An 18,495-nucleotide genomic window follows, 5' to 3' on the forward strand; every position below is an offset into this window, starting at 1 on the left:
ACATTTCACAGTGGAATTTGCTCTCTAGAAAATGAAAGGGGCGAGAAGGCACTTAAGACAAAGATTCCCCCATCACATCATGGGAGAGAGAGCGACCACGAAATCCCAGGTGAGCGCCTACAGATCCAGCAATTTCTCTGGGCCCAGAGGTCCAGCTTTCAATCTAATCCCAACAAAAGTTGAAGTGATTTATGTCTCACTTTTTCTCACTGCGCGCTGACAGTCATCTCAGATGTACAGGAGATGTGAAGGGAGAAGTTGGCATGGAAACCAAAAGAGCACCTGAGACAGTTGACCCCGGCTGGGCTCAGCTGTCCCCGTGCACAGGAGGTACTTACAGTCCAAGTGACTGTGCCTGATGCCCTCGACGTCTTCAGCATGGATGAAGTGGTAGCATCTTTTCCCTACAATGTCTACGGGAGTCAGATCCATATAATCACTAATCCTACAAAGAGAAGAACACAGGCTGGAAATCAGAAGGGAGGGGAAATATAGAAACTGTTCAATGACTTAGAAACAAATATACTGACAATTTTCATTATACCAGGGTACCTGGGAGGACTTGGCACTGAGGGAAAACCCTTCTTAGATAAAAGTATTTTCTTTAACATATCAACAGTCTTTTTCTAAAGTAGGAACTGTGCTAGATCAAGCAATTGTGTTGAAATAATTAGATAGGTTTTTCTTTTTTTAGTATCAGAATACACATTTAGACAACATAATTCTATGAAATTATTGAGAATCAGTAACAATGCGAGATCCTCATTAGAGGCCAAGATAATGCAAGGTTACATAATAAAATAAAAACATGTTATGTTTATACCAAATGATTAGAGACACCTTTCATTTAAACAGATTGGTCTTCTATTGGGTATTTCCATGAAAAAGGGCTTCGACTGCTTCTTGGCACAAAGTCCAAATTGGCATTTCAAGGGATATAATTTAAATGCTGAGACATACAGATGCCTGGGGGTATTATCTTTTTTCGTCTGAGTCATTTGGGAGCTCAGCTTTCACTCCTGCCCCTTTTAACTGGGACTTTGTGGTGGATTCCACGCGGAAACTTTTAAACCATTTTGGCAGCTCTGCCAGGCTTGTGCTCGACCATACGTGTGTGTAAGCTTCTGTCACTGATTGTCCAGACGGCAATGTCCTCAGGCAGGAGCGCAGAAAAAGAACAAAAATTGGAAAAGAACGTTGGGGGAATCTGCCTGGTTTACACGAACACGCCAAAATGCTGTTTCTCTCCCTCCCTGTCCAAGATCAGATTCATTTCGGTCCATCCCAAAGAGAATTTATCTTTTGTTTAATTGCTTCTCTTTACTGCCCCTGTTCTTTTCATGGTTTCTGACTTATCAAATATGAAGTGAATCTTTAGCTATGGCACCTTTAAGAGAAACCCGTGAGATTGCTGCTGGGGAGTGAAATCTGACCCCTAAAGGCAAGGAAATAAGAAACCAAACCAAACCAAAATAATATGGAAAATAATGAAAATACACTACCCAGTGAGTGAATTTCTCAACATCTAGCAATTTAAATCATATTTTGGGCCAAACTAGAATTCTGGGAGTGTTTTCTCAGGATTCCATGGTTTTCTGGTACAAAACAGATTAGTTGGTGTTTTCCTAAAACCATTAACTGCTTTCCAAGCACAGTTTACACCCCTTTTCTGCAAACGAGGGAATAAGGATGTCATTAAAGGCCGTCGTTGGTGTTTCTGGAATTTGCCTGCTCCTCTGAAAGCGTCAGATGTGGGCTTTGCCCAAGGCTGTCCTAGGGATCTGCAGAGTCAAGGAGCGGGCTCTATTTTCTAGTTAGCAGACCCCTAATTAAACAATAAACCCTGGGAAAAAGGCACTCCATTCTTTTAGGGAAGACAGTCCTTTATTTTTTATTTGAATGAAATCCTTCAAAACAGTGGAAGCACTTTTGTACTCTCAGAGCCTGTTACCGTGGTGAATTGTGACCAGCTCAGTGTTCAAAGACCTCTTAATATATGTGTAGAATGCTCCAGACCAGTCTGATGACCTATATCAGGATCAGAATCCTGATGGCATCTTGTACGCTGAGCCTCAGTTTCCTTATCTGTAAGACAACTTCAGAGGCTGGTGAGGGGATTAATGAATGAAATGACATGAATGTAGCACAGTGCTTGACACACAGGTATGCTGTTCCCTCAGATTCAATATGCAATTGCCTTTAACGGGGATCCTTTTTAATAATTACTATCATCTTCAGTGGAGGAATAATGCTGTATTGTACTGGCTAATAAGGGGTTGTGGAAAAAACAGTTTTTAATGGGAAGAAAAAAGCATAAAGTGGGTCACAGAAAGTGATCTCAATTACTAGAGTGGCACCATAAGGCACTCAAGTCCATGGAGTGCATCAAAAGAATTAATCAACCTGTGATAACAGGAATGAGAATTAAGTGATGGCTTGGGGACAGGCCAATCACTGGGAGTTAACGTAAATAAGATGAGGCTTCGTCTTTTTTGCCGGGATTGGTGGTTGTGAATCTGAATTGAGGGAGCCGACGTATGTTTCCAAAGACTCAAAGCCATACTCCATTCCCTGGCTGTCTACCTGCCTCCCTGGGTGTCCAACATTCTAAATTTTAAATCAGAGAAGAGGCCGCTTTGTGGGCTGTAGTTGTGTTCTTTCATGGTTGCATGTATATGAAAGCTCCACCTCGGTGGTTATTCCGATTCGTTACCATTTAGCCTGACTTCTGAAGAAAAATTAGAGACAAGGAATGCAGGGGGATCCCACAGGAGGCACGGTTTTTGAATAAGGCAGATTGGGGTTCAAATCTTGGCCTCAGTCAAGGCACTCGACCTTTCTCTCTAAGCTGAAACTGCGTGGGGCCGATGGACACAGGGGCAACACTGACCTCACAAAACTGTCCTCAAGCTTCAGTGACATAGTGCATCTAATGCGCTTCGCATATGGCTGAGGGCGTAGCAAGTGTTCAGTAAATGTTATCGCTCTCTATTATTCCTGGCCAACTCTAACTACTCATTCTGGCAAACTCATCTTTCCTGATTCTCTGTGGTCGTGGCAGAATACCTTAGACACAGCCAAGTATACAGTCATGATGATAAAATTTTAATAAATACCCCCAAAACTTGGAAAATAGATTGGGTTACTCATTAAATAATAGTGACAGGTTCATGATATCTTCTACCCCACTGAACACTAAAAAGCTCAGGGTGGGTACTCTTTTCCCATGGTGAATTCTCTCCTCTGAATCAAAGCCTGACCGGAAAGGGGAGGCATTTCTAACTTGATCTCAACATCTTTAGCGCTTCCTAATGGACTGAATGCAGGCGCTGTCTGTCTTCCTCTTGGCTGGGCCCTGAAGAGGTCAATTTCCTTAGCCACTTGACCATTCCTCTCTTTTGTCCCCCCCCACCCCGCCGAAGGCAATCACAGGACTCAGCAAACATGTGCCGCCTTCATGCCTGACGATAATCTGAGCCACAAAAGTGTCCCCACAAATTAATTCGGTAATTCTCCCCGTGGCACCAGGGTGGACGGCGTCGCCAAGCTTCCTTCCCACAGCCGACGCGTGTTCACCTCCTCTCCCCACCTCGCGCGCCCCCCCTCCCCACCCCCCAGTGATTCTCTCTTCTTCAAATCAGTCTGATGATGGGCTGGTGACTTCTGGGTGAAAGGTCTGAAGGGGCACTGTCCCATTTCCTTGTCCCTTGCTTTGTGCTTAATGGAAAAGTGAACTTTTTAACCAGAGGCTAAAAAGCCCTTTTAGAAGAGCTCAGTCTGCCAAGTCATTCATATGATGAGTCATATTTCTTTATCACAGTGAAATCCTCAGGATTACAAAGCGTCATTGAATAGTTTTGCAAATTTCTTTTTTGTCTTTTTTCCTCTGGGGGCATCAAATTCTCATTTGTTCTCTACATGTTTTGTGGACTGAATGTTTGTGTACCCCCTAAATTCGTATAGTGAAATCCTTACCCTCCATGTGATGGTATTTGGAGGTGGGGCCTTTGGGAGGTAATTAGGTTTAGATGAGGTCAGAAGGATGGAGCCCCCATGATGGGATTAGTGTCCTTATAGGAAGAGGAAGATCAGAGCTTCCTCTCCCCTATATGAGGACACAGCAAGAAGGCAGCCCTCTGCAAGCCAGGAAGAGCGTGCCCCCTCAGGAACCTCAGCAGCCTGCACCTTGATCTTGGACTTGCCAGCCTCCAGAACTGTGAGAAATAAATGTCTGTTGTTTGAGCTACTAGACTATGTCAATTTGTCCCAGCAGCCCTAGCTGACTAGGACAAGGTGCTCAATGCCTGTGTGAACACTGACCGTCATGAGGCTGGGTCCTTGAGGAAGTGGGTCTGGCTGAGGCATCAGGAGATACCTCTTACTGCATCGTTTTGCCAAGAATGTCTCAGCCCACCTCTCTCCTTGGGTTCTCGGCCAAAATGGGTCTTAGTTATAGCATATGGATGCCTGGGAATCCTAATTCCATTCCATTGTTGTCCCTAATGTAAATCAGGGCAGCAATGTAAATTTCAAATAAAAAGCATGGTTGGTGTCACTCCAAGCAGCCATTAAAAATAAGATCAGGATTTATAATGAGCCTCATTGGGAGAGTAAAATGCTTCAGACTGCCAAAAACACCAGCCCTTACCAATGTGCAACATACAACAGGGCAAAGGAAAACAAAAACGAAGTACCTATTTTCACAGTAAATGATATTGAGGTCCATATTTACTCGAGTGACGAACATATGGCAGTCAATTCTGACTTCATTGATCGTAGGGGGAGGCAAGGCATGAGCCACAACCACGAGACCCATGATTTGGCTGGGGACGGTCCTCCCGTGGGACAGCGACACCCTCAGTCGTAGCCGGCCCGTTATGTGAATCACCTGTAATAGAACATTAAGTACAGGACACAGTCAAATTTACATCTGGGCTGTAACAGTACTTCTTTGGAGAAATGCAAAATTGCATCTGGAATAACCAATGTTAGCTTGTATCTTGTGTAATCATAAGGGCTGTCAAAGTGCCCTCAACGTCCTCAAGGCAAGAGACAAAAGAGAAATGATATTATACTCTGAGCATTTCTCAAGGCAGCATTATTACTATGCTATTGCTATTTTTCAAGACTTTTTTTTGTTTCACATTTAGAGGAAGTTCATAACCAGATAAAAGGACAAGAAAGTTGAGCCCTGCGCTGCAAAAAGAAACGTTTGCATTATCAGCCCTTATTAATGGATGATGTCTGTCTCTCTCCAAATTTGTACTGAGTGGGATTCCACAGACATCTCCTTTCAGAAGTGTGGCTCGGAGCTTTCCTTCATTTGCAAAAAAAGCCAGACTCCAGTGATTAAAAAACTCAGTGACAGTGACATGAATGTGTCCTTTTGAGCATGGATATCCCATGTTAGGCAGTGCTAAGTTACCCGTACATGTAACGCCATGCTTTATCGCAGCGCCGTCTGGGACTGAAGGTTAGAGGACCTTGGAGTATGATTTGTTCCCTAAGCTCACACATCACAGTAGGGTCAGGAAGCCTTGCACCATTTTGGTGGCGGCTCAGGAGCACTTGCTCAGAAACGGGAGGGACAACGTTGGGCTGTGATTTTTGGTTTCTTAGCCAAAGTATACCATGGGTAGTCCAGGCCACCCTGAACCAAAGGAAATTGGTTCATCATCCGCACATATGTTAAATAATATTATTTTTATAAAGCCATCTTTGGAAAAAGTTCCTTTGTTTGTAAACTGAACATAGGAGAAGAGTCATAGTGTCAGTTTCCTTAAACGATGTTTTGGGAAAATGAAATCATAAAAGGATGGAAAGGATAAGGATTTGGGTGGCATTGCTTCCGGATGATAGAAGGCAGGTGTGTATACGTGTGGGGGGTTGGAGACTGTGCGTGTGTGTGTGTGTGTGTGTGTGTGTGTACTCTAGCTGTGTTCCTGGGGCCCTATGACATTGTGGCGGACCTTCCCAAACCCAGTTGTAGAGGTACTCGCTGCCATTCCCGGTACCTTGGAGCTCAGTTTCGTAGCTGGCTAACTTTCTGTGTTTGGTTTGCCTCTCCAAATGCACCCCTGGGCGCCAAATCAGTTTTTGAAATTCTTCTTTTCCCTCCTTGCCAGAAGGAACCAAAGTGGGAAGTGGGTCTCTGGCCTCCCAGGAGCAATAAGAAGTAGCATCTGCTCTCCTTCCTAGGGGCTTGACTGGTAATTCCTTTTTCATTGTGTTTTTGTTTCCTTTAAGTTATTCAGTTTTCCAAAAGCAAGCCACACTGCTGTCAGTCAGGCAGCAGGATCAAAGCTTACGGAGCCGCCCTTTGGAGTCCTGGCTATTCTAAATGATACCTCTTCCCTGTCCCCTTTCACGTTTGAGCCCAGAGCTGTGGATCTGGAAACACCAACGAGGAGGATTATTTAGGTTATTTCAGGAGCAGTTTTTTGACCACCCGCATTGCAGTAGACTAAAATCATACTTAATGCACCTTTGCTTTAAGCTTTGGTCAGACGAGCTACTTTATGAATATTTGAAAATGTTCCTAGAGGCAGGGATGCTAAAACATCATCACAGACACACGTTTTTGCACGACCTCATTAACTAATAAAGAAATAGCTAAAAGAAATGGGATTAGCTTCACAGGAGGGGTGTTAACAGTCCCTGGTCCTCCTCCCAGGTAGGCTTACATAGATGCTCATTTATCATTATCTGTCTTCTTTTATCAGGAACACTCAGCTTCTTGGAAAAACACAGAACTATAAATGCTCAGGAAAACTCACACCCAGAAATGATATGTTAAATAAATCCCCACTTGGTATTCTCTTCCAAAGCAATCTGAAGGCATCTGGGCTAGCAAACATTTCTGGGAAGGCAGACAGCTGCTGGGGGAGCTGTGTGCACTCAGATCTACCCCGCCTCTGATCTCCTCCAGCTTTGCCTGTGGCCACTGAGGTGTTGAAGGGCGTCAAAAGTTGGGTTGAGTAGATTTGCCATTTCCTGATTTTGTTCTCCTGGACTCAACCTCTCTGCATCTCAATTTTCTTTTCTGTGCAATGGGGATAATGATGACTATTCTGCAATTACGTTATGAAAATCAAAGGTGGTAACGGTGGTGAACACTTTCCAAATTGTAAAGAAGTCTGCAAATTTCATTATAATTCTGATTGCCTGTAAAACTGTCAACTGAATAATATGGGTAAGGACCGATTATTCATTTAATCTTGACCAAAGGCCAAATAAATTATTATTACTTTAAAGGATCATGACATTTCATATTTGGGAGAAAAATTGGGAGGGTCTATTTTAGGTCATTCTCCTTTTCATTTTTTTGGGTGAGGAAAGAGGCTTTGGAATGTTCATTCCCTAACCAGAGTCATCGGGCTTGGAAATGGCAAAAAAGAGACTAGAATCTAGGTTTCTAGGTCGTGCTTGAGCATCATTTCAACTGTGTTATGCTTGTATACATTTTATGTGCGTATTCATATTGAACAAAACATTAGACGTTAATACCGGATGCCAATTTACTGCGTTAAATAAACTGTATATGAACCTTTGAAATTATTTCACTTATAGCCAGAAGCCCAGGTTATTTGAAAAGTCTTTGAGAAATTGTACAAACTAAGAAGGAAAAAAACCAAAGAAAATTACCAATGCAATAACTTAACAGTTGTCAAGAAATGTCAAAGAACAATCAGAGGGTGTGTTTTTCTGTATGTATGTACATCTGGGGGTGAGGGAGGATGGTGCTGAAGAGAAGAAAAGGGATACCTGTTAGGTCCTGTAATTAACTTTGGGGTTTAAGTTAAGGTATTTTCCCAAATCTATTTCATAATGCCAACAGTTTTTTTTTCCATTGTGAGAAGTTATTTTCAGATTTTAGAAACATGGCCGAGAGCAGGTATCCAAACACACAGATAGTTGATTTTTTCACTTTGTATTTGCTTTGAAGGCCTAAGGTGTTGAGGAAAGAGTATTATCAGAAGAGCTGGGCACTGGCACTAGCTCTGGTACTGGGTAGCCATGCAACTATGATGCTCAGAAAACTGAAATGACTTGCTTACTTTCCAGGTCAGCATATTAGAGATTAAAAACCTAGTACAGAGAGAATAAGTACTCTGTAAAGGTGTCTTTTGTTTTCTTAGTAGGGTCATTGAAGGGCATTTTATTAGTTTTTTAGTTTCTGAAACATACTATGTGCAAGGGACCTTGATAGGTGCCAGGGAGAAAACAAAGGTGGATCAAATGTAAACCTGTCCTCAAAGGGTTTACAGACTACATAGTGGGAGGAAACATAAACAATTACTTGTAATATAGTAATATTAGGAGGGAACACAATGTCTGATCAAAAAAGTGGTTCTCCATCCTGGTTACGTGACAGAATCTCCTGTGAAGTTTTGTTTGTGTAAACATGGATTCCCAGGCTCTATCGCCCAGAGATTCTAATTTGGTAGCACTGGGCTGGGGCCCAACATTTGTTTGTTTTTTAGAGCTTCAAAGGTGATATCTGCTAGGAGAATGTCTGGCTAACGGGTTTGGAGTTCTACTAGTGGTTCTCAACCTTGCTACATGCTGGAATCACCCAGGGAGTCTTTAAAAGTCCCCATGTCCAAGCTGTACCCAACACCAGTTAAATATGGACTTCCAGAATATAGGGCTGCTGAGAGGATTAAGTGAAAACGTATATAAAGGTATATGCCTAGGTATATGCCTGATACACAGTATATGCTCAACAAATACTATTTTCATTAAGTAACAAGTGTGCACCATAAGAAAGGTATAGAATGAGATCTTTGGGAGGTCAGGGTAGGTAGAAAATACTTTTGACCGAATGGATCTGGAAGGCTCCATGAAACTGGCATTAAAATAAATTGCCATAAGATATAATCATAGAATGCTGAAAGGGGTTCCAGATAGAGAAAAGGGCTGGAATATAAAAGAAAATATAAACAAATCTAAAAGAGAACCTACTGGAGACACCCAGGGCTCCAGGAGCATTTCAACTGGTGTCAGCAGAAAAGTCAGAGATGGGGCAGATGGCCGGTACAAGCAGTAGAAATTGGTAATGGGACCTGGGGAGGAGCACCACGATTTTGAGCTTGTGTCATAGGAAGATGATGATGATAGACTAAATGGTACCTGGGAATACAGGAATCACTGACAATGGGACAAAAAAGATTTCCCTGTGGACATTTTGTATTTGAGCAGCCTGGGGAAATCTTGGGCAGGGTGTCCTGGGGATAGTTGGAAAAAGGCGTTGGATACTTAAGAGAAGATAGATGAAGATATGGTTTTGGAAGACTTGGTTGGTTGGTTGGTTTGTGCTTTGTTTTGGTGTTTTGGCTGGAGGTGATAGTTAAAACCAAGCAATTCAATGCAATTACCAACAGAGACAACACAGATGAGAGACGAACACCAAAGGCATCCCCCCCCCCCCACCCCAGCCCTTTGAGTATCTGTAGCCTAAAGCAACTTAGGTGCTTCTCTAAATTGAGTTTCTTTTCATCTATAATGATTAATTTTATTAAAAAGTGAACATTTCTGAAAACTCTAAGCCCCCTTTTTCTCTATCCACAATTCCATTCTGACATAAATGCCAAACTTGCTGCATGGTCACCAGGCCCCGTGGTAACAACCCAGAGAATGGGATGGCTTCCTTGTAGAGTTAAGCAGGTGAATGAGAAATGATTTTGAATACAAATATACAGGCCTAAATACTAATAGTATGTCAAGAACTGTGAAACTATAAAAATAACCTAGTAACTTTAAAGTGAAAGGAATACTGTGGAGTAGAAATAACGTTGAATTGGGAAACAGAACAATTAATTTGAGTTCTGGTTCTGGTGATTTTGGCAAGTCATCTAGCTTGACCAGGGCAACGTCTCCTCAGATATAAAATGGAGGATAAGAGTCAGGTGTTGATACCTAGGGTTCTTGCTAAGTTCTAGAGAATTCTATGACCTACTGCTCAATAGAGGGGCTTTCACTGTGCTGTAGGGCTACCCTACCTCCCACTCCCCTTACCCATGGCAGGGGCAGAAGTTTCGGAGGACAACTTCAAGTTACTAAATGCAGAGCTTACTTTAAGAATTAATCAATAGGGGTTTGTGGGTCACAACCGAGTTGGAACAATGCTTTGGTTTTGGCCAGTGTCAGGTGAAAATTGCCTCTGTGTTCTAAAGGTTTGTCTTAGCCTGGTCTTTAATCTACAGGCATTCTTCAAAAGAGATTTCTGAACGAAAAGATTCTTTGCCCCCGAGCTCAATTTTATATAAGAGCTCAATCCTCACATTTCCTTTCATTGTTCTTGTTTTATCGTAAAGAACTGTGTAAAAATGCTAAAGCCTATATTTTTCTAAACCCTTTACACAGTACTGCCCAGATACCAGCCACAGTGAAGCAGCATGCAAAGCATTTCTGAGTGGAAATCCCACCATCTTTGATGAAAATGTTCAAATTAGCATCATTTGACAGTCCCACATTGAAGAAATCATTGTTTGACTTTTATTTTTCTTCTCTGACACAATGAGCGGGTGTGCGCGGTACAGAGACTACATGTCCACGGAGTTTAGGACGCGTGTGGGAGTGTTAACAAGCCATGTTTCTTGGACAAATATATATTTCTCTTCCTGCCATATGCTCCTTTCCGTCGTCTGTTGGTGATAAACACTTAGATGTGCTCCACTAATAACTTCTCATTATAAACAAGCCCATCAAAAAGACCTTGATAAAACCTCCCCTCTGTCAATACCTAAGGAAAGAAAGTCTGTGATGGGAAAATACATCTGGAAGCTAGTCTCCATTCTTTTAGGAATAAATCTTACTACTAGTCCTATGAAACATTTTCTTTATCAAAAGGAAGTGCTAAGTATTATGTACATTATTTTCCACACATAATGTAAAGTACAGAATAGGGTCATGCAAAGAGGGGAACCAAAAACGCTGCAGGTAGGAAAAAAACTATGATTCCCTGGGTTTAGTGCATCTTCAGAGATTTTTTTCACTTGTCCTTTAGGGGAATCCAAATCTACCTTAAAAATTAGGCTTCCTCCTGGCACTCTGGTCTTTTTTCTTTTATTCCCCTGTAGAAGTCTGGTTCAGCATACAGATCATCAAATCACTAGCTAAGGTGGGAGAGTCAGCTAATTACTTCTAAGTGATGGGGCTGTGAGGTGGCCCACAACCTGCTGGAAGATAAAGAGTTAGCCGGGTCTTCTGAATCTAAACATCTAGCCTACAGCCTAACAACTTAATCTAAACCAGCGTGAGAATATCAACCTCATGGAAATTACTTCATGCAAATTTTTAGGCAGTGGGTTTTCCTGAATTTAGACTATATCATAGGTTGGAGAATCTCCCCTGACAGGTCCCTCTGTCCCTGTCTGTCTGACTCCTGCCACCTGGGTCTTTGCGCAAGACCTGGGGGAAAAACAGAGAACAACAACACAACAATTTAGCTGAGACCAAGTACTTGTCCATAGATGCAAACACTACGGAGAAGAGAGCTCGTGGCTGGAGGAGGAGACTGTGGGCCCTGGGAGGGGCAGGAGAACAGCAGAGTGTTATCTTCCTTCCCTTTCCAGCGTCTCAGATGTTATTTCTAGAAACTGCCTCGCTTCTAGTAATCTTCATCATAATTCACAACGGGACTTTAGCAACTGGGGATAAGAAAAGACAGAAGAGGGATAAGCTGACTTCTCAAGGCAGAGGTGAGATCGAAGGGAGGGGAGGTTCAGGGGGCAATGAGGTCTTTGCAGGGAGCAGGGGAAGATGCAGGCCTCTTCCAGGGCCAAAGGGGATGCAACAGAGGAGAGGCGGTTGTGGAATGTCATCATCATCAGCTAGGTATGGAGGTGGCAGTCAACTCAGGAACCACGTGGGTGGTGGAAGGCTTTCTGGGAGTTTGTCCCTAAGAATTTGCCTAAGATCAGGGCTCTTCAGAATTGGGCAGGATTCAGCACTTAAGGCTAGAGGACCAGCAAGAACTGGAGAGAGTTTTAGATGGGCTCAAATTAAGGGCAGCTCTGGCAGTGAAGAGAAAGGAGGTGAGACTGGGTACAAGGGAAGTGTCCAGGCTAAAGTTCAGGAAGAGGAACGCTGGCAGAAGCCAATCCTTTTGGGTAAAAGGACGACAGCTAGAAAGTGTGAATTCTCAGGGACTCCACTTGGTTTGAATGGAAATGAGGCGAGCAGGAGGGGGAATGTAATTGGAACACGACCAGTTGGTGCTTGGTCTGATTGCTGAAAAGACTCACTGAAGGTTGGCTCTGGAAGTGGACAGACCTAAAGCTGTGGATAAGGGCATTCCCGACTCTGGAAGGCAGAGGAAGGAAGGAAGTTAGGGACTAATTTCTCTATTCTCAATGAGCTCCTAAGGTCCTAAAGGCAAAGACTCATGCATAAGCATGAGGACAGGCATTCTTCCTCTTACAGATGAAGTTAACTTGCTCTGTCCTGTACACAAATAACTAAATGGGCCTGGCACACGGGGGAAAACGTATTTCGTTCCTTAATTGGAAAGCCCATGACACCTAATGCTGATATCAGGGATTTATTTAAAACCAAAAAAACCTCTAGGGATAGTGGTTTTTAAATTTGAACATGCACAAGAATCACTGGGAGAGCTTATTGATAATATGGATTCCAAGGTCCTACCCCCCAAACTTTGGATTCTTGAAAGCTAGGAGGGGACCTGGGAATCTGCATGCCACCCAGCATTGCCAGTGTTTTTATGCCAATGGTCAGCACAGCCATCCTGTAAGTCCTGCTTTAAGGGCAGGCCATTCGTTCCATCCAGCTGCAGCTTCATCTTTATCTAGAGCTGAACGGGATCTAGACATCCTAAAAAGATGATCCAGAGGCTTATCCCAGAATGCCTCCTAAATGAGGAAAGAAAGATGAACATACATTTACAATTAAATCAGGACTGAAAAAAACCCTGCTCTGTCTTGGTTCTTTGGAAATGGAGGATCAGAGCACGGTAAGCAGAAACCCTGGGCTGACGTGGGATCAGGTCGTGTTTTCTGTGCACAGGGCTGCCTGAGAGAGGAGCTGGGAGCCCGGTCAAGGCTCCTTTATTTGTGGTTGCACTGTTGTGCCCCATGCCTCTTGGGGGAGGTGGCACTCTGCCAATCCTCCCCCTAGCCCAGCCTGCCCCTGGCTTAGCTCCTGATTAATTCAGGGGAATCCTGGGAGGTTAACCCTTAATTTGATGGCTCCAGTGGGGAGCGTGAGAGATTGGTGGTAATTTATTACCCTCATTTTTTTTTTTTTTTTAGTGTATAAACATTTTCCAAGCAACAAATAAAAAATTATTTTTAAAATCCACATTTAAAAAACATTAGCTACAGCACTCTATTCTTACATGACTGTATCCTCCAAACATAGCAATTACTTCTCATCCATCTCCTTTAACAAACTTCAAATATGTAACATAAAAAATATAGCTACAATTACAGCCTTAGATTCTCAAAATGTGGCCAGACTCCATATTTGTTTCCTGTTCCCTTTGGAGAAAACAGTCTTTCTTCTACCAGAGATAAGATTTTATTGGGATAGTTTAACTAAGCTGAAGAGATTTCCTTAACGAAATTATGTAAATGTATGCCAAGGATATAAACCACATTTTCTCAGAGAGTGGAACACTTCAAATATCATTTAATCAAACAGGACCATGGGTAGAAACACCTCCATAAATTGTTAAGGGACAAAGCAAGAAGGCTGAACTATACACATTTGATCGAATTTCGTTTCATTCAGTTACTTTATTAAAGTCTCCTAGAGAAGGACAGAGGATCATTGTACCTCTGTGGAGGGCAGCGTTTTTATTCCTCTGTCACTTGATGTGGAAGAGGGGGTATTACCCCTCACGGTCCCCAGAGGTCCCTTGTGGCTTAGTGCCACTGTCTTGAGGGTAGAGAGGCAGTTCTTCGCAATGTAACAGACTGCAATTGTATCTCCGACAACATTAAAAAGAAAAATAAAAAAGGACACGGAGCTAGTCTTATGCCAAGTAAGGAATAGAAACTGGCTCTCTGCTCCCATCCTACACTTCCTGCTGAATTACTATATCATATTATATAGATATAGATGAACTCACGAGCACCTATTAGGAAAGATATAATTCGGATATTTTCTGTTTTCTATCCTTGCTGAACACCTTTGGTGAATGTGTGTTTTACTTAAATTTCTTGAGTTTAGCAACACGTCTTGTTCTAAGTTAGTCTCCCAAACCTTCGTTTCTCTTGAGTTTGCTAACAGAATTTATATCCACTCTAAACTGCAACAAATGGCCAAAGACAGCTGTGGACTTCACTGGATGCTTCTCTGCGTGAAGACAGCGCTCCAGAGAGCTCTCTGCTCTCCTGAGAAAATGTTAAGGCAGCCCTACTCTATCCCCTCCGCCCGCCCTGAAGGTCTGCAGGAGAATAAATGATTGCATTTTGATAAGAAGGGAAAACCTTCAGAGGAAGAACTCTTAGATATGGGAGTCAGCTACTCCTCTCTTCCTCAGTTGCAGAGGATACAGAATTAAAGACAATTATCCACGTCGATGGGTAGAACAGTCCTTATGGAAGGGCAACTCTGCTGTCTCAGGAGCTGAAATCTTTTTTTAAAGCAGCCATCCCCTTAAAGGGGAAACACACACATATGAATACTTGTATTTCTGATAATTAAAAAAATTGCAAGCAAACAGATGGGTCATAAACATTGTGAAAAAATTAAAACCCCAATATTCCCCAAATTTAGACATGAAACTCCTTAAAAGTCAAACCTAAAAATGTTCACTTCTCAGGAGGCTACAGTAGGTATCTGGAACTCTTCAATGATGCAAGAACAAAGAATTCTCTTAAGCTAGGCACTTTAGACCCGAATAGGTGCAAGAAACAAAGAATGCACAGTAGGAGCCAAGGTTCCTCAGTTTTTCTGGCACACTCAGGCAACATGTAGCTCTGTGTTTGCTGCAGCTCCCTCCTTTCTCTGCGTCAATTTCCTCACTGGGGAAGCGAGTGGGCCTAACTACATGGGGTCTAAGACCCTTCCTTACTGTGGTGTCTGTTATATCTGGTATGTTTAAACATGAAGCTTTGACCCATCATCAAAGCCCTAAACCTCTATAACTTTCCATCTCTGTTATCTTGGTTTCCATTCTTTGTGTGGCCTGGATGTTATGTGTTAGGCATTGATTAGCAAAGGACGTTTTCTGAAATGTTTCTCAACCTGCCCTCTAAATGCTATAGCTAATATTTTATAAGGCGGCTTAATTCAGTCCTAAATTTCATTTTTAATGAGAGTAATTTCTAGGAATGACATACCCCTCAAAACGTCTTGCTTTATGGAGTGAATGAATCCACGCCCTGCCAAATCCTCTTTGTGTGCAGTGTCCCAGAAAGACCTCCTGCTGGAGTTGGAGGGGGCCTGCCTTGCAGACTACCTAGTGCAACCGCCCACCTTACAGATGTGGAGACTGAGGCCCGGTGAGGTAAAATGTCTTAGCCAAGGACGCAAAGCCAGTGAGTGGCAGACACAGGAAGAAAAGCGAAGTCTCCTCATCTCTTGCCCAGTACCTCTTCTACTGTTCAGCAGTGCATTTCAGAGGATACGTTCCCTTCCACTTTCCTCTTTTGTTTTCCCAAATGTGTTTCTGTCTCTACACAAATAACTCGATCAAACCTTGGATTTTAACCTTCAAAAGACCCCACGGCATTGACATGGGTTATTATCTATTCAGCATATGCAATTCAGAATGCTCATACGACTTTTGTGCGTGTCACCAGCTCATTTGCTGCATTTGGTTTATTCAGCCATGATTAGAGATAGTCATTTACAGTCACACATTTGGGAACTCTTTAACAAGCTTCTAGCAGTTTCCTTTCCAGAGCTGTTTAAATAGATGAGGGTGTGGTATCAGCAGCGACAGCAGTTTCCTCCGTCCTACTGATTATCCCTGCTATGCGTATGTCTTTATCAGAACTTCCATTTTGTAGAAAGGCTTTAAAAAAAGAGAAAATAACCCAAAGATGCACACATTCCAGAGCCAGTAAGTCATCATTTCAGGAAGACTGACTAAAAAATTAAAATGGAAACCACCACACTATAACCTGAAAGTTCCCTGAAAAAAAAAAAACAAAAAAACCAAAAACCCTCCCTCTTTTCATTTTAAAGAATACTTTTTGAAGTAATTGGCACAAAGACTGTTCTAGTGCAGATTGCTGCAAGTGTGCTCTTGGCAAGAACATCATAAGCGCTAGAAAAACTTTAATATGCTCGAGAAGCCAAATACAAACTGACACCAGGAACTCAAGTGTGGGAACAAACAGGGGAAAAAAAGAGAGCATTTCAATTTAATACAAACCTACATACAAAGGGGCCAATTTCTCCGATTCATGGTTTAGCATACAATGCAGCTGTCCTCTGAGTGAATACAGAATAGTTATAAATAAGAAATTAGAATGATCAGTTTGAGGGAATTTCTCAAGAGTCCTTTTGATATGTAATAGGGCAACTATGATGCCTAAGAAATCCAGACATCAATGCATTAAATGACATCAGGTTGGAATCTATTTAGAAAAGGAGGGTTAAAACTTGAAGAAGCATCTCTTTGATTTGACCTCTGGAGCAGAGCCTCTGCAGGGAAACTCAAAATGAATAGCTTTACCCCTACCTGTAGCCTTACTTTCCAGGTCTTTAAAATATAAGTTTGAATGCATGTAACACAGGGGGGAAATCATCTAGAAGTGTCTCCTACGTGGCACGAAATGGGAAGAACTGTGGACTTTTGCACTCTGCAGGATACGGGGAGAGTCTTTTAATTCTCTTTATACCATCGAATGTAAGATGAGAACTATTAAAAAAATCCTTTTTTCCTTCCTCAAGTCATCATCTTCTTTGCTATTTTAGGGTAACGATTCAAGGATTTGGAGATTTTCTGCATCTTTCTCCATCCACATTTTAAATTTATCCTTGATTGTGACCAACAATTATTTTACCCTGAAACTGAAAAGATCACTCCATTTTCACAGTCTTGCTAAGTAAGATTTCTCCTGTAACCCCCTGGAGTTCAAACGTGCTATAGTTTTTTTTTTTTTTTTTTTTTCTTTTCCTTGGGGAACGTTTGAAGTCCCCTTTAAAAATAATGCCTGCAGGATATTTTTCCCTAATACCATTTAAAGAAACTTGAAAGCATATGGCTCTCGAAGCGCACAGGGCTCTAATGAAGTAATCAGCAACACTGTTCACAGGCAGACTTGCACCAGGAGCGTTCAGACCCAACCCGTATCATTCTTCTGCATGAAGTAAGATTCTGCAGAAACTCCTTTCCTCCACCTGCCGTGTAAAGGCTTAGTGAGCCACAGTACTCAAGCAGTGACTTTCAACCTTTGAAGGATGGAAGGCGGTAGAAAGGTTGTATCAGCATCGGAACCGTCAGTGGCAAAGCAAATCAATCTGGTAGCTTGTAAGGCAACTCGAGACAAATATTCCTCAGTCGTGCAGCCTCCCTTCATAGTGTGGGAGGAGAAAATAAAATTTCTTTGTAGGTTTCTATTTGATGTAGTCCCTAGTAGCTTTGCCATTACCTTGGGTGATTCTCCACACAGCCAGCCAAGACTAAATAAAACAAAAACATGGGATATTAATGCACTTTCTCTGGAACTGGGAAGAGCATGCTGTTCTCCTGCAGTTTTGCAGTGGATTCTCTAAATCCATCACAATTAACATCCCACTTCTTCAGGCACAACCTCATGAGTGCTGAAATATCACATCTTGAGCCATTTCCTTGGGATTTTAGCAAAACAAGTAATGATTTTTTTGATTATAGGAGTGACTTGTGCTATCGTGACTGCCAAGTAAGTATGCAACTGTTTAAAAGAACCAGAATCAGCACTTGATTTTTTTTATTCCTGCTTTGGTTTGGGCAGACATCCCCTTCCCCACCACCCCAGTCAACCATAGCATCTCCTGCTCCATAGCAATGGGGAAGGGAGGAATGAGGTGAGCGGTGGGCTGGCAGGTGTCTGAATGACTCAGATTCAAGGGCAGGTATCTTACTCTTTCCTGGTCTATAACTGGTCGGATAAGCCTTCTCAAGTGTCCAAACACTCCCGCAGCATTTGATGTACCTCATCCACATTACATGATTTCATTCATTCCACAAGTATTGCTGAGATTAATCTGTGGCCGGGCACTGTTCTTGGCTCAGGGGATACAGCTATGAAATGGATGCACAGAGAGGGAGTGATGAGATCCGAGAAATGTTTCTGGCTGCTGTAAATGGCTGCTCTGGGGGCCCGAGTGGAAGCAGGAAGGCCAAATAGGAGGCTCCTGTAGAGATCCTGGTGGGGGAGATGATGGTAGTCCAGGAGGAAATGATGGGAAGTAGTTGCATTGTGGACACACTTTGAAGGTAGAGTTGATGGAATTTGCTGATGTATTCAATGTGGGGTCTGAGGTCAAGAGTGGACTCAAAGGATACTCCTACGCTTTTGCCCAGAGCTCCAGGAT

General features: G+C 42.6%; 2 protein-coding genes across 13 annotated transcripts in view; one reads left to right on the plus strand and one right to left on the minus strand.

Annotated features, from left to right (window-relative positions):
• LOC309656113 (uncharacterized protein) overlaps window positions 1-18,495 on the plus strand; it is a 761,916-nt gene that overhangs the window by 600,702 nt on the left and 142,719 nt on the right. The window lies entirely within an intron of this gene.
• NPAS3 (neuronal PAS domain protein 3) overlaps window positions 1-18,495 on the minus strand; it is an 858,029-nt gene that overhangs the window by 24,079 nt on the left and 815,455 nt on the right. For all 12 annotated transcript variants that reach the window (XM_082452092.1, XM_082452090.1, XM_082452091.1 and 9 more), the window contains 2 exons: window positions 4,695-4,888; window positions 339-445 (listed from right to left, as the gene is read on the minus strand). In XM_082452092.1, coding sequence (XP_082308218.1) covers window positions 339-445; window positions 4,695-4,888 — 301 coding nt within the window. The remainder of the gene's footprint in view (window positions 1-338; window positions 446-4,694; window positions 4,889-18,495) is intronic.

Source organism: Balaenoptera physalus (assembly GCF_965194825.1).
Source record: "Balaenoptera physalus genome assembly, chromosome: 2".
Classification (NCBI taxonomy): domain Eukaryota; kingdom Metazoa; phylum Chordata; class Mammalia; order Artiodactyla; family Balaenopteridae; genus Balaenoptera; species Balaenoptera physalus.